General features: G+C 45.2%; 1 protein-coding gene across 14 annotated transcripts in view; it reads right to left on the bottom strand.

The window, feature by feature from the left end:
* The window catches only part of PPP2R2B (protein phosphatase 2 regulatory subunit Bbeta), a 400010-nt gene that overhangs the window by 74728 nt on the left and 311150 nt on the right, over positions 1-14132 (bottom strand). For all 14 annotated transcript variants that reach the window (XM_075996178.1, XM_075996177.1, XM_075996180.1 and 11 more), the window contains one exon: positions 13266-13378. In XM_075996178.1, coding sequence (XP_075852293.1) covers positions 13266-13378 — 113 coding nt within the window. The remainder of the gene's footprint in view (positions 1-13265; positions 13379-14132) is intronic.

Here is a 14132-nt window from a genome sequence, read left to right on the forward strand (position 1 = left end):
TTGGTGGTCAAAACAAGGGAGAAAATATCTAAAAGTACTTTTTCGGATTTGTTTTTATTTAAGGAAAAGTGACCTATGCCAAAGATTTTCTGTTTCATTGCTACTAGAAAATAAAGACTAATATTTGATAGTGAATCCTTTGACTTAAGGAGAAATCCCTGGCCCAGGCAGAGAATTTTGCATTTTTGATCACTGGTGGTTGAAGCAAGAGAATACGAAGGAAGATTTGAAACCAGACTCTTGACTTTAACAGCTTTGCAGGCAACTGTCACTGCCACCATGCCAGAGGCCACTCCCACGAGGGGGTGGCTGCAGCTTCTTCCCTACAAAGGAGTGACTCTTAAGCAAGTGACATTTCTCAGCTCAGTGAGAATCTGAAAGTTTACTGGTCTTTCAAAAACAAGCATTAGAGAGTGGGAACCCATGTACCTCAATGAATCCACAGAGATTCAAACTGATGATTCGCTTTTCATTACTACCTTATCTGCACTTACAGAATTTTATGCAGAATCTTGGGTGGGAACTGCCTTCAGCCAAAGGATATGAACATTCACTGAAGCAATTCACATTACTGGGGTTACTGTGTTTCAGGCAAATAAAACTCTGGCCACACAACCAAGTTAGAAGCCTCTTCCCTGCCCTCACAGAAGAATGTATGTACTATCCAAAAGCAGCAACTGGAGTCCTCCAGTTCTCCCAATGTTCTGAGCATTCCCGATTCACCTATCATCGAGTGGTTCTTGAAAGCCAGATACCATGCTAGCATTTTTTCCAATAACACGGTCACATGAGGTAGACACCTTAATGGTATTATCCCTACCTTATTGATGATCAAACCAACACTTTGAGAGCTTAAATAAAATGCCCAAAGCCACACAAAGACAGAACTGGGATCTGAACCCCGAGCTGTTACTCTAGAACCCTAGACTGTCTCCCAGAACAACTCCAACTGCGGGCCGTCCTCCCTACTAGAGGATAGGTGGATATACGTAGGCCCCAAATATCTCCTGGCAGTAAGAACGTTTTGCTCACGTTTTTAACAAGCAGGTAATCATTTTGTTTTATTTTAAAGTATCCACGTGACTCATCCCCTTCAACTTCCACATTGTTGTATGGTCTTGACTCATATTCTGGGTTTTGCTCACATAAAATATACCCCATTTCTCTTCAGGGTCCTAAGGCATTTTAACTGGCAGCCAATACATATTGGGCCGTGTTGTAACTTAGAGGCTATGCTTCCCTTTAAAACATAACCAAGGAGGAAAGGGAGAAAGGCTCCTCCGTGGTTGGCAGGGATATGCGGGCTGAGCAAACACATGGTTCCCTTCTCAATGTGGGTGCCACTCACCACACGCCCTCTCCAAAGCTCTAGGTGCTGAGCTTACCCCTGTCTGTTCTGGAGAATGAACCCTTCTCCCCCACGGCACTGTCTACTCTGTCTAGAGCAGCCCAGAAGAAACATGTTTTAGTGTTCCTCGAGGTTTGCTGCCCAAGTTAGTACTTTACTCGACTCTGAGGCTTCTCCAACCAGAATCTTGCAGGCTCTCATGTTCTACTTAGCCACTTGGTATTTTTATACAACATAAAACGTAATGAATATCTGGGCACTGTCCAATCAATTCAAGCTTTGAAATCGTTATTGAACATCTTCTGACTTGCTCTCCCTTTGTTCAATCTTTTCTTCAATTTTATGTTGTTTTTTTGCCCCTAGAGGTACCTTGGTCTCCTGGACTGTGGGATAGTGCGTGAGCCCCGGTTGCCCTATCTCGGAGATTTTTGCCCAGGGAATGAAAGAAGGGAAAATGTCAGTAACAACAACAACGATTACTATGGTGATTACACAGGAGAGAAATCTAGGATCAAGCATACAGCGATGGCAACACCAAGCATGATCCCTTCTCAAGTGTGGGAAAGCTTTGGTGGCTGCGATTGTTAGATTAGCAGTAAAAGCTGTTAGTAAATGCCACAGAAACAAATGGCCCCTTCCTGGAGCCAGTGGGCATTTGTCTCTGTCACTCCTGTGGGCATGGGGTTCCATTTTCTTTGCATGGAAAGCAGAGCAAATCCTGCTTTAGAGGAACTCAGGAGCTCTTTTATATGTTTCTGCAACGCTGACCAACCTCAGTCACTCCCCTCTCTCTCCCCGGCCCAATGCTTGCACGGAAAATTGAGGCAATGATTTATATGTCGTGAGCATCTCTGACAGGTGCGCTCTATCTTGGCTTCCGCCGGCCCCAGGACTAATCGGAAGCTTATCTTTTCCTTTGTGTAATAGGGAGCTGTCAGGTTCCATGACCCTCCCAACAATTCAATCACTCATGGGAGGATTCACCTTGGAGAGAGGACACCTCGGTATTGCTGAAGCCCGGTGGGGACCGTGCCCTGACATGTATCCAAACAGTGGCAGCCGGGGGCTAGAGGGCAACCTGGCCAAAGTGATGGGATGCCATTTGCTTCCTAAATTTAAACTCTGCATATATTCCCCAGGAGCTGTCTGGCTGGTTCACCTTGGTGTACATCCTGTCTTGGGGGCAAGACATTTAGCTATCTGGGCAAAGAAGAGCTGTTCCACAAAGGTGGCCTGTGCAGAGGCGGCTTTCATTGCTCTTGGGAAAAAGAGCGTGTTCCTCAACACGGCCTGTAGTGCCCAGTGCGCTCTGGCCCTCCCTGCCTCGCCACCTGCGTCTTGCTGGTACCACCCACCTCTCACGCTCAGCATCTCAGCCACTCTCGCCCTCCTCCTCCCATCCTGTGTCCTTCGGTGCTACCTCCCACCCTGTGACCTTTGTCCATGGCCCCTCTGCCTGGAATGCTCTTCCTGCTCCTCCTTTGACCTACTTCTTGCTTCACCTTAAATTTTAATCGCTTAGGAAATTATTCTCTGCTCACCCTGAATGGATCGAATTCTCCATATCGTCTGCTTTCCTCACCTCCCCTCTCCTCTGGGGGCCCCACTGCGGTGTCAGTTTTACCTTAGGAGCATTTGATCTGTGACTTTTCCAGCCAAAAGAGACCGCAAGCTCCATGAGGGCAGGGACTGTGTCTTTCATGTTCACTACTTTAACTCTAGGGCCTGTCCCAGTGCCTGGCTTACAGTAGGGACTTGAGTGCTTGTAGGATCAATGAAAAAACGAATCAGCAGGAAACATAGGTGCCGCCTATGTTCTTAATTGGTTTGATCATCAAGCAGGGCAAGGGAGTATCTAATCAGGACTGGGGGTGACAGTCACCCGTGGATCCGTCTACATGGATGACTTTACTATGGGAAGGAATGATGGTAACCCAAGCATGGCTTTGTCACTTCTATTGCAACCTCTAACCTCGTAACTCCTGAGCTCCTGCTCTGCTGTCTTTGCTGGCCATCTTTTGTTTTTCCTGCAGGATAGTTTTCTCAGATGCTATTTGAATTTGGAGAGCAGAGGATTGAAAAAAAAAAAAAAGTCAAGCCTTCAGACGTTTCTAAACATCTGCAAGTTTGGCATTGAACTAGCAAGATAATTGGAAGATGTTTTCACCTTGTGTCTGGATATTTTGGCATTAAATAGACAATGCCCTTATTTAATTCTGTGTTGCTGAACTCTTAATCTCTGAAAATAACGAGAGAATGTAGGATCACAGAGCAGCGAAGAACATGTTGAGAAGGAACTCAGGCAGTTTCTAAATACACAACAAGATTGACTGTGATGTCAGGCAGGGGTACACGAAGTTGATGTTATTACCATTTTCAAATAAAAGCTCCTAGCTCACTGCATTGTTAAGTCCCATGAGAGCAGGGACCACACATGCCTGTCATGACTGCTTGTGTGGAATCTTGTCTTTATAGACGGCATATTAGACAGACATTAGGTTAGACAAAAGGGAGAGTGTGTGAACAGTGATGGCTTTTAGATTGGCTAATGGGGGCATTTCTGCTTCAAGAAGTCTCTAAAGTAGGATAAAGCCTCTATGGCTCAGAGGGTGGAAAACCAATGCCATTGGGATGCCGGATAGCATGGTGCTTGAGACAGGGTGGTCTCTTCTCAAGTTACCAGTGAATTGTGGTTCTGCTACTTCCTAGCAGAGTGACTGTAACCTTGCACAAATTATTTCCTCTATGCGGAGCACTGAGTCCTCATCTGCAAAATGCTCTTAGCTGTTGGGGTTAGCCATTACACTAGGAAGTAGGCAAAGTGCCTGGTACAGTGTCAGGCACTAGTAAGTTCTCAGTTGCTATTAATGGACTTGAATGTGAAGAGGGAAGTTCTATTAATAGCACAGATCTTTCACCATCAGGCAATTCTGCGACTGGAGGGCATGGGAGCAGAGTGAAAATGCCACCAGGCGGGTAACCTCTGTTCACTGACCCAATTCTTCCAGCCTGCATTTCCCAAAGTGAGGTCTACTGCTGCGAGACTCTGAGCAACAGATCGATGAACTGTTTGTTACTGGTCCAAGACAAGATAAAACAGCTCAAGTCAGAATCAGTGTCTCGCTTCATCCACAGAGAGAGTCTTGCTATGGAAAAGAAAAATGTCAGCTGAACGGCACAGTGGCTTAATGACACACCTGATGTCACATACCTAATGACACACATTCTGATGCAAGCTCCTTACCTGGTTGGGGAGTGGCAGAGGCCAAAGACCACACTATGAGTAAACGCTCTAAAGGACAATAATCCCCTGAATTGAGAAAAGGGCTCTTCATGGTCAGATAAATTTGGTGGAAAATACTGCATGCCATCTCTCTTTCTTCGAGTTGGATACTGTGTATTAGCATATCAAAGATTCCCAGAAACACGGAAGTAAATAAGCTTGTTTCAGTGTGTTTAAGGTAGGGTTTCCTGTACTACTCCAGCAAGAGGCATGAGAGAGAGAGAGAGAGAGAGAGAGAGAGAGAAAGAGAGAGAGAGAAAGAGAGAGAGAGAGAGAGAGAGAGAGAGAGAGAGAGAGAGAGAGAGAGAGAGAGAGAGAATGAGAATGTAGATGTGTACTGTTGCTTCTCATGTTTTTCTGGTAAAGCAAACAAGCCCATCTGGACCACAGCAACACACTGCAACAGTGTGACCCACACTCTTCCACCCAAACAAACACAAATCTAACACCTTTCAGGTGGAAAATTCCTTTCCTTGTGGCTCAACCATTCTAAGGAAACCAGAGAATAAAATCTTTTTCCTGTTGAAAATAGTCTCCTTTTAACACAAAACCAGCCTTTTATAAAAGGTTTCCTTTAACCAGTTTCTTGTTTTAGTGCATCAAAGAAAAAGTATCTTGCTATCCACTACCCCTTAGGGAAATATTTAAAATCTTCTTCTGTGGTAAGAACTGGTATTTAAAATGCTTACATCAATGCATCAGTTGAAGCCTGATTTGCAACGTATTAGGATCAAAGTGATCATGTCCTCTATTGAACTTGATTCCAAATCCATTTGTGTTCATTATTTTCTACAAAAATCCTATGTATAATGAGCAGAGGCTCTAGACGTCCTCTATTGATTTCAAATTAGTTCTTTGCATAACCTAGTAGCAAATAGGGATGTAGGTGCGTATTTTTGATCTCCTATTAAGAGAGCGTAGCAGAAAAACAGAAGTCAGTTGTAGGCTTTGTTAACATTCTCAGGGTTCTGAAGCAATGCACCGCTTGGGCTCTGTGTGCCAGGTACACGCCTGCACATACACATGCATGCGCATGTAGCTTCAGGGACTGGAGACTCACACTCTTCACTCCAGCAACAGGAAACTCACACTTTGGACCTGAGACCTGCTGTGGGGACAGGATGTCTTTCTCATTACACTTATAATTCAAATAATTTCATCTGAAAGGTTCATAAAATAAAGCTTCACCCTCTCTTGATCATCTAATTATGCCTTTATTTCCCATTTCCTTTAAAAAGTATACAAAGAGCTCTTTACATGAAAAGATGGGAGAATCACACCCAATAATTTCTCTTTTGAGAAAAATCTATCTGGGTCAATGTGAATTGGGTTTGAATAGTGACAAGATTTTTGCTTGCAAAGCTTGAAAAAGGCCAGTAGCCTACCCTGTCCTGGTCAGCCTTCCCATGTCTCTGAAATTCAGACCATTGAATGACCAAGGTTGGGAAGAGCATGGGTCTGGAATACTGTCCAACCTCATGGCCAGGGAGTCTCAAGGTAAAGGGCACCAGATGCCGTTGAACACCCAGATTTTCTTCTGCAATGTGATTCTTTTCTTTTTCTGACACTAGTGGGCTTCTCAGCTTCCCACTGCCATTAAGTATGCATATGGGAAGTGTCCTGTGTCAGTTCCTATCACATTCAAGAAACCACGGATGGCTTCCAAAGGGTTGCAAAGGGTTTGAGAGCAAGAGACAAAGAAAACTCAATCCTAAACCAGGTATAGGATTCTGCTTATACTTGTAATACATTTCTGTTGGATCTAATTACCACATGGTAAATGCAGCATAACAAAGATCCTTTGAGGATGAAAGAAAATATTTTATTGTCAGTGAATACACTCTGAACCCAAGGCAGCTTAGGAAAGCTAGTACAAGCACACACTCAAAATAAGGCATGATGGATTACTGGTCCCTAAATCTAACACTACTTTGAACTTTTCAATATAGTCAACAGCCTTTCCTGAAACTCTTGGTCTCCAGGTGAAAGACAAGATGGGAAGGGAGAGGAGAAATGTTATAAGATACACTGAGCTTCTATTGATGGCAAGCATTACACCAGACACTTTGACAGCTACTTTATCAGCCTCACCTCTGCAAGAACATATAATTATTTCCACTTTACAGATGATGGTTGAGATCTGGTCAGAGATCTGCCCTTTTCTTGAAGACTCTGTAGCATAGTGGTAAGAGCAGAGACTTTGGAGTCAGATAGAACCTGGTTAAGAATATGATTGACCACTTAGTAGCTGTAGACTTGGGCAAGTTATTACAGCTGTCTGAATCTAATGTCCTCCCCTGTGACATGGTGATAACAACCATACCCACTCCACAGGGCTCATGTCAGGGTACAATGAGCTGGTGCTTGTAACCTGCCTAGCAGAAGGACCTGCCTGGCATACAGGATGTATTTAATAAATGCCCACAATAGTGTTACTGTTATGGCACACTGGCCACTAGGTGGGCTGACCCTGTGACTTGACCACGAGTAAGGGGGGGTAAAAGTTGAGTCATAACAGACACTAACAGCTCAAATCAATCATAGCCAGAGTCACCATAGACACTCATTCTAAATCAAATCACTTGTAAAGGCAACCGTGCTCCGATAATAATGTTGTCCCCTCTGATTAATATATATAGAACCTCGAGGTGGGAGGAGAGAAGAGGAAAAAGGAAGGAATTTTAAAAAATCAAATCAGAGAAACTCCACATTTGAATTGAAACTTAGAGATCATTATGGCAATGGCTCTCAAACCCAGCTGATCTCCACAATTGCCAGAGATATAGCTGAGAAATATGGGTGGATGCCTTGGCTCTGCTCCTGGAGATTTTGAGTCAGTTGGGGTGTTCCCAGAGGATGATGATCATCCAGATTTGGTTTGCTAAGCCATGACCTAGTTCCACGTACCCTTCCTGCCCCACCTTCTCCCCAAACAAAACAGAAAGCCCACCTATGCCCAAGGCACCAGTAACTTCTACAGTTTCCTTGACAAGTTCTTCTCTACTCCTTGCTTACTCATGAATGTTTTGGCTTACACTAAATATTCAGATACATATACTAGGCACTCTATTTTAATACAAGAGGCAGGATAGCAGCATGGATTTTAGAATAATAAAAACATGAATTGAAGTCTAAGCACTACCACTCACTAGCCATTGGACCTTAGGCAAATTTCTTAACCTCTCTGGCTTTAGGTACAATGTTTTTTTTTTTTGAGACAGAGTCTCACACTTTGTTGCCTGGGCTAGAGTGCCGTGGTGTCAGCCTAGCTCACAGCAACCTCAAACTCCTGAGCAACCTCAAACTCCTGGGCTCAAGCAATCCTCCTGCCTCAGCCTCCTGAGTAGCTGGGACTACAGGCATTTGTCACCATGCCCGGCTATTTTTTTCTATGTATTTTTAGTTGGCCAATTAATTTCTTTCTATTTTTAGTAGAGTCAGGGTCTCGCTTTTGCTCAGGCTGGTTTCAAACTCCTGACCTTGAGCTATCCTCCCGCCTCGGCCTCCCAGAGTGCTAGGATTACAGGCGTGAGCCACCATGCCTGGCCAGGTACCTACCATGTCTTGCAAATAAGATCAATGGCACTTTATAGGTTTATCTTGAAGATTAAATTAGCCAATACATGGCATGTGTTGTTAGAATACAGCAAATGCTCAATACATGTTAGCTGCTCTTGTAGTCCTAATTGAATTAGTTCCTTTGGCTAACCATGTACACAATGATGAAGTCTCTGAACAATAGCCAAAGAAATTAGCCAATGAGGAGAAGAGGAACATGCACAACCCTCACCCCCCAAAAGTGAAACATACCAACACACAGAGGCTTGTCAGTGAGGGCAGTGCCTGAATTCTTGCGAAGCTCTCTCCGATCCCATAACTGAAACCCCATGACACAGACAGATACAATCAGATAATGATGGCAATCAATAACGATAACAGAAATTATTATTTATTTTCATAAACACAGACTATGTGCGTCCCGCTGAGTTACACACATCACATGCCAGCATTCACTTTCGGGGCAGTCAATCAATGAGAGATCTCAATATCTCCCCGCCGACGCAGGAGGGGGAAGACGGAGCGGAGGCTGAGAAATTGCCCACACCGGAGTGACACATTCGCAAAGTTAATCTAATCCAGGGGCTGTTGGTGCCATCGCAAGCCTGTGAATATGGAACAGGCTTGATTGATTTTTCACCGCAGTAGCTAAACACTCCATTGTTATTTGCAACAAATATAAGGAAAGGAGAGATAGAACCATAAAAGGATTGGGTCTGAAGCCCCAGAACAGCAATAAATCACACCATGAAGTCTTAAAAAAAAAATTAAAAATGGTTAGAGGAAGGCTGTATCTGTGTCTTAAGAGGGCTGGGTTATCAAAACATAAAACCCCACATTACAACCTGGGGCGGTGAAGGCTGATCCTGACTCAATCGGTAATTTGTCCTGGAACTGGCCTGGGGTTACCCATCCTCTCAGAGTATCAGGAGATCCCCTGACCTGGAATAACAGTGGCATTAATTATCAAAGACCCCTTCTGTATGTCCACGTGTATGTGTTTAAATGTAAGAGCCACAGCTCTTGATTTTTCAGTCCCAGCCCTGGAATAATCAACTGAAGGACACTGGGCAAATCCCTTTCCCTCTCTGAGCCTACGTCGGGTTTAAGGGGTCAGGTCCCAGAGCAAAGCAGATCAAGGTTTCATTCTCAGCCCTACGTGATCTCGGGCATGTTATGTAACCTACTGGGCATTTTAACAGTGAGGTAGCTAATACAGACAGAGTATAGCAAGGGTCCTCAAACTTTTTAAACAGGGGGCCAGTTCACTGTTCCTCAGATCGTTGGAGAGTGCGCACTGTGGGCCCGAGACGAGTCAGCTGCTAAGCAGGACAGGCAGCCACGGCAAAAACACCCGGAGGGCTGGATAAATGTGCTAGGCGGCCCGTATATGGCCCGAGGGCCGTAGTTTGAGGACGCCTGGAGTATAGCATGGTGCATGAGATATGGTAAATGAATGCTAGATACTATAATGGCATTTTCACCACATACCAAATACCTGTCCAAATATCTCCTCATTGGCTGTTCTGAAGATGAATCAAGGGATTAGGTAAAACACTTTGTGATATAAAATGGGATTTAAAAATTTTAATAATAGTGTGGTATTATTAAATTTGCATCATGATTGTTGGTTTGAATGTTATGATATTCAGCAGGGGATATGGTTTTCATAGAAGTGCTTCTCATAGGCTCTTTGGGTAACAAGTGATCAGATTTGAAAGGCTATCTTCTATGGAAAAAAAAATAGCCACATTCTTGATGTGAAAAGCTGAGCTTCTCAGCACTGAAACAGAACAGGTTCATTACACAGTGAGAATTAATTAGCTGTCGGGTATTATTAAATGTTCTCACTCTCAAGACCCACGTAGAACCGGAAACTATGAAAGTGAGCAAGTAGTAATCATAGTTCTGGGAGGAAAAAAAAAAGACACAATTGCTGGCAATGCAAATTTCAAGAGCAGAGCATGTTAGTAAATTATAGTCTGATTAATATCACATCAGCTTGTTCTCTGTTTGGAGTCTTTGTTCTGAATCTACAGTCTTCAGGGTTGCATGTTTTCTGCTGCTGTTGTTCTTTTTCCCCTACTACTGGGATCAGAAAGGAAAGGAGGCTAGCCTTTTCAGTGTTTGCATCAAAAGAATGCTGGATAGGACAAACTAACATGGAAAACAAATAAAAATAAATAAAAAGAATGCTGGGGTGTGGATGTTTACACTGAAATGCCGGGTATTTGGAAGCCTAGGAAGGGAGGTGAGGGGTGAGATCAAGATGAGCTCAAGACGAGACTGATAATTATATAGCAAGTATGTCTCCCAAATTGGTATAACCACAGTTCAAATAATTGAAAAGAAACACAGGCTCATAAAAATGACAATTCCAGGGGGCCTTAGGGATGACAGAGTCCAGTGACCACACACCCCCTGTCTCAGACACCAGGGGCAGGTGCTAAAGATGCAGATTGCTCTGCACTCACCCCCGGGGATGGGTCCCCAGAATCTGCATTTCCCGGTCCTCTGCTTGGCAGTTTAGGAACTAAGCTTGGAGGGAAGCAACGTGATTCATCGGCCAGAGTCACACAGCTGGTTAACGAGCAAGCAAGAACCAGAACCGGGATTTTCCAACTCTCAGCCACACCTCAGGGCCACCTCCCACGTTTCAGACGGCGTCCACCTCATTGACATCCCAGTCTTGCCCTGGGGAGGCTCCCTGCTCTCATGGAAACTTAACTAGGCCTTCCTTCTTTAGCACAGGGATGGACTTCTCCCAAAGGCTAAGCACAGACATGGGAAACCCCACAGAGTGAGTGGCATGGACAACAGATCTCTACAGTGGAGTCTACGGCTGGCATCTGAAGAATTCCATCCACACGGCAAACAAGGGCAAGGTAAAGCCTGGGCAGAATTTCACAGCATAGACTCCTCAGTGGCACTTCATCCATCCGTTTTCCCCGCAGGATTGCAACGTCCCCAGGGGTAAAAGATAATCTTATTCCTGTATCGCCAGCACAGTGCTGGGCACGTAGTTAGATATCAGTGAGTGCTTTGTGGAATGAATACAACAGGATAAAAAGTAAGATAACATGAATTTTCTCATATATCTAGGCCTACTACCAGTAGGGGGTCATAACAGCCATGATCATTATGACGACGCTGTAATACTCAAACAACAGCAGGGAACCAACATTATTGACTGCTTTCTCGGAGCCAGAGACTACATAGGCTAAGCGCTATCTTACATGCAATATCTTATTAGATCCTCACAACAATCCCAGGAAGTCTTCTCTGTTAATCAGATGAGACACTGGAGCACAAGGAGCTCAAACGCAGTTACATACTGCATAGCAATAGACCACAGTGGTCCCACAAGATTATAATACTGTATTTTACTATACCTTTTCTATGTTTAGATATACCAATACTCACTATTGTGTCACAGTGCCTACAGTAGTCAGTACAGTGACATGCTGTAGAGCTATGTAGCCTTGGAACAAGGCACAATGCCATGGAGCCTAGGTGTGTAGTAGGCTCTGCCATCCAAGGTTTGTGTAAGGACACTCTATGGTGTTTGCACAACGATGAAGTCACCTAAGGATGCATTTCTCAGCATATAACCCCATCATTCAGTGACACATGACTGTAATATGCCCAAGATCACCACCAGCCAGAGAGCAATGGGGCCAGAATTCTAACCCAGGCCGCACTGACTTGATGTTCATACTTCGCTCTGCTCTACTCTCCAGTCTCCAAAAATCTCCAAAACCAAGGTGGACTTGCCCGGTAGCTCTCCATGCTGACGAGAGGAAACAGAGCAGCCAACGCTTGCTGGCGCAGAAAGAACTCAACTGAAGACCGTGTGCCTACTAACGCTAGATAAGCACCCGACAGCCTAGCACCGTGGCCAGCGAAGACTGAGTGTTCAAAAACCATCTGCCGAATCAATGGATGAACAAATAAGTAAATGAGTGAGCAAGTGAGCTAATCAGGCACACGATGACCATCTAATTCTCATTTCTGCTTTTAAACCTAGGGTGGGAACCTTTCTCCCCACGTACACGTCCCTGTCTCCTTTGCAGCGTTTGGTCTTCTGTGGTGCAGCTGGCGACTGAAATCCCTTGTCTGACACACGTTTGAAAGTCCCTTGGGGCCTGGGCTGGTCCCAACACGTGCCTGCTTTACCACTCACGTTTGATTGTGTTCAAAACTGAACTCATCATCCACCCTAAACCACTCTACCTACGTCTAGAGAGACCTCGCTTCTAAGCGTGCGGGCGGCAATCTGTTTCAACACCACTTCCCCAGGACGCCTTTCCTGGCCTCCCAGAACCAAACGTAATTTCTTCCTCCTTCGATAAAACTGCAACGCTCTGACACTCTTGCAATGCATCTATCTTACTCTACTGTCACAATCATTCCTGCATTAGTCTTACACATCCTCTTTCCTTATTGGACTATCCCTTGCCGGAGGGCAGGAAGGAAGCTAGTCAGACTAAGAGCAGAGATCGAGTAGTGAGGAGCAGTCACGGAGGAAAGGGCTTCCAGCCTCCTTGCGTTTTACTGTCCTAAGTCCATGAGCAGGAGGTATTCTGTGCACCATTTTGCAGATGGAGAAACTAAAAATAACTCGCATGATGGAAAGCTCAAAAAGGTTCAGTGGCTATGTGAGATTCTGGTACCCGGCAGGATTTGAACCCAGGCCTGTTAAGTTCTAAAGTTTGTGTTCTGAACCACGAGCCTACGGTTTTCCATCTGGGGTTTTTCATCTCCTGTATCTTGAGTACAGAATGTACTTAAGACATTTTAGATAATGTGGACAGAGGCTAAGACTACAGTAACGCCTGGCCACGGCCACGTGGGAAGGTCCTCAGGGACAAAAGGCAAAGCGTGGATTTGCAGTCATTCAGGTTGGCACCTTTCCTGCTCCTCCACCTGCCACCAGGGACTGGGGTGGCCACAGTGTCCGCCCAAGCCCCCTCCCTTGCACGGTGCAGTTGCGACCTCCTCTGGCAGTATCGCACGTGGCCAGCCTTCGCAGACCCTCCCCGGACCCGGGTGGAAACAGCAGCCGCCTGCACTCACCCGCAGGGTCGTGATGGTGGCAGGGTCCCGGAGCCGGCCCTCCTCATCTTTCAGGTTGTAGCCTTCCGGCCTCTTATCGCGCTCGCTGACTTTCCATAGCTTCACAGTTTTATCTGGGGAAGGCAACGGGAGCACGTGAGAGTCGCGGAGAAAGCAAGCTCGTGAAGGAGCGTGTCCAGGGGCAGTGGGAGAGGTGGGGGGACCGGGGGAAGAATTGCTAGAGAAATCGGCTCACGTGAGGGGCTGCAAAAAAAGCACATAAATCCCGTGTCGTCTGAAGGCAGAGCTCATGCTTCAAAACAAAAATAGTGTGCCGGGAACAAAAGGTTTTCCCTGGCAATGGGCTCTTAAATGTATAGCTTACACATCCATTTAGGTCATTCAATAAAAGTATTTATTGAACATTGCATAATAATAGCGGCCACATATGTAAAGCTTACTATGTTAGCACTTTACACGGAAAATTGATTTAATAGTCGAGATAACTCCGGGGAGCAGTTCTATTTTCTCTGTTTTGGCATTCCAACTCACTTCAACACTGTCTCCTTGCCATGTCCTGAAAGGCTCTCCGTGGCCTGAACTCTCTACTTTCCCAACCTTTCTGATCTCACCGTCCACCCCTACTTCTCCTCACCCACTGTGCTCCTGCCACGTGCCTTCCTTACTGCTCCTTGTATACCTTGAGCCCACCCCTGCCTCAGGGCCTTTGCACTTGCTGTGTGCCTTCTGCTAGGAAAGCCCTTTCTCTTATTTCTCCCCTGACTAATTCCTTCACTTTGCTCTTGCTGTTCACATCTCAACTTCAGAGGCTTATGTAAAGCCTGCATAAAAAATGCTGTCCTCACCACCATTCTCTAACCCCCTTTT

Source organism: Microcebus murinus, chromosome 21, assembly GCF_040939455.1.
Source record: "Microcebus murinus isolate Inina chromosome 21, M.murinus_Inina_mat1.0, whole genome shotgun sequence".
NCBI lineage: Eukaryota > Metazoa > Chordata > Mammalia > Primates > Cheirogaleidae > Microcebus > Microcebus murinus.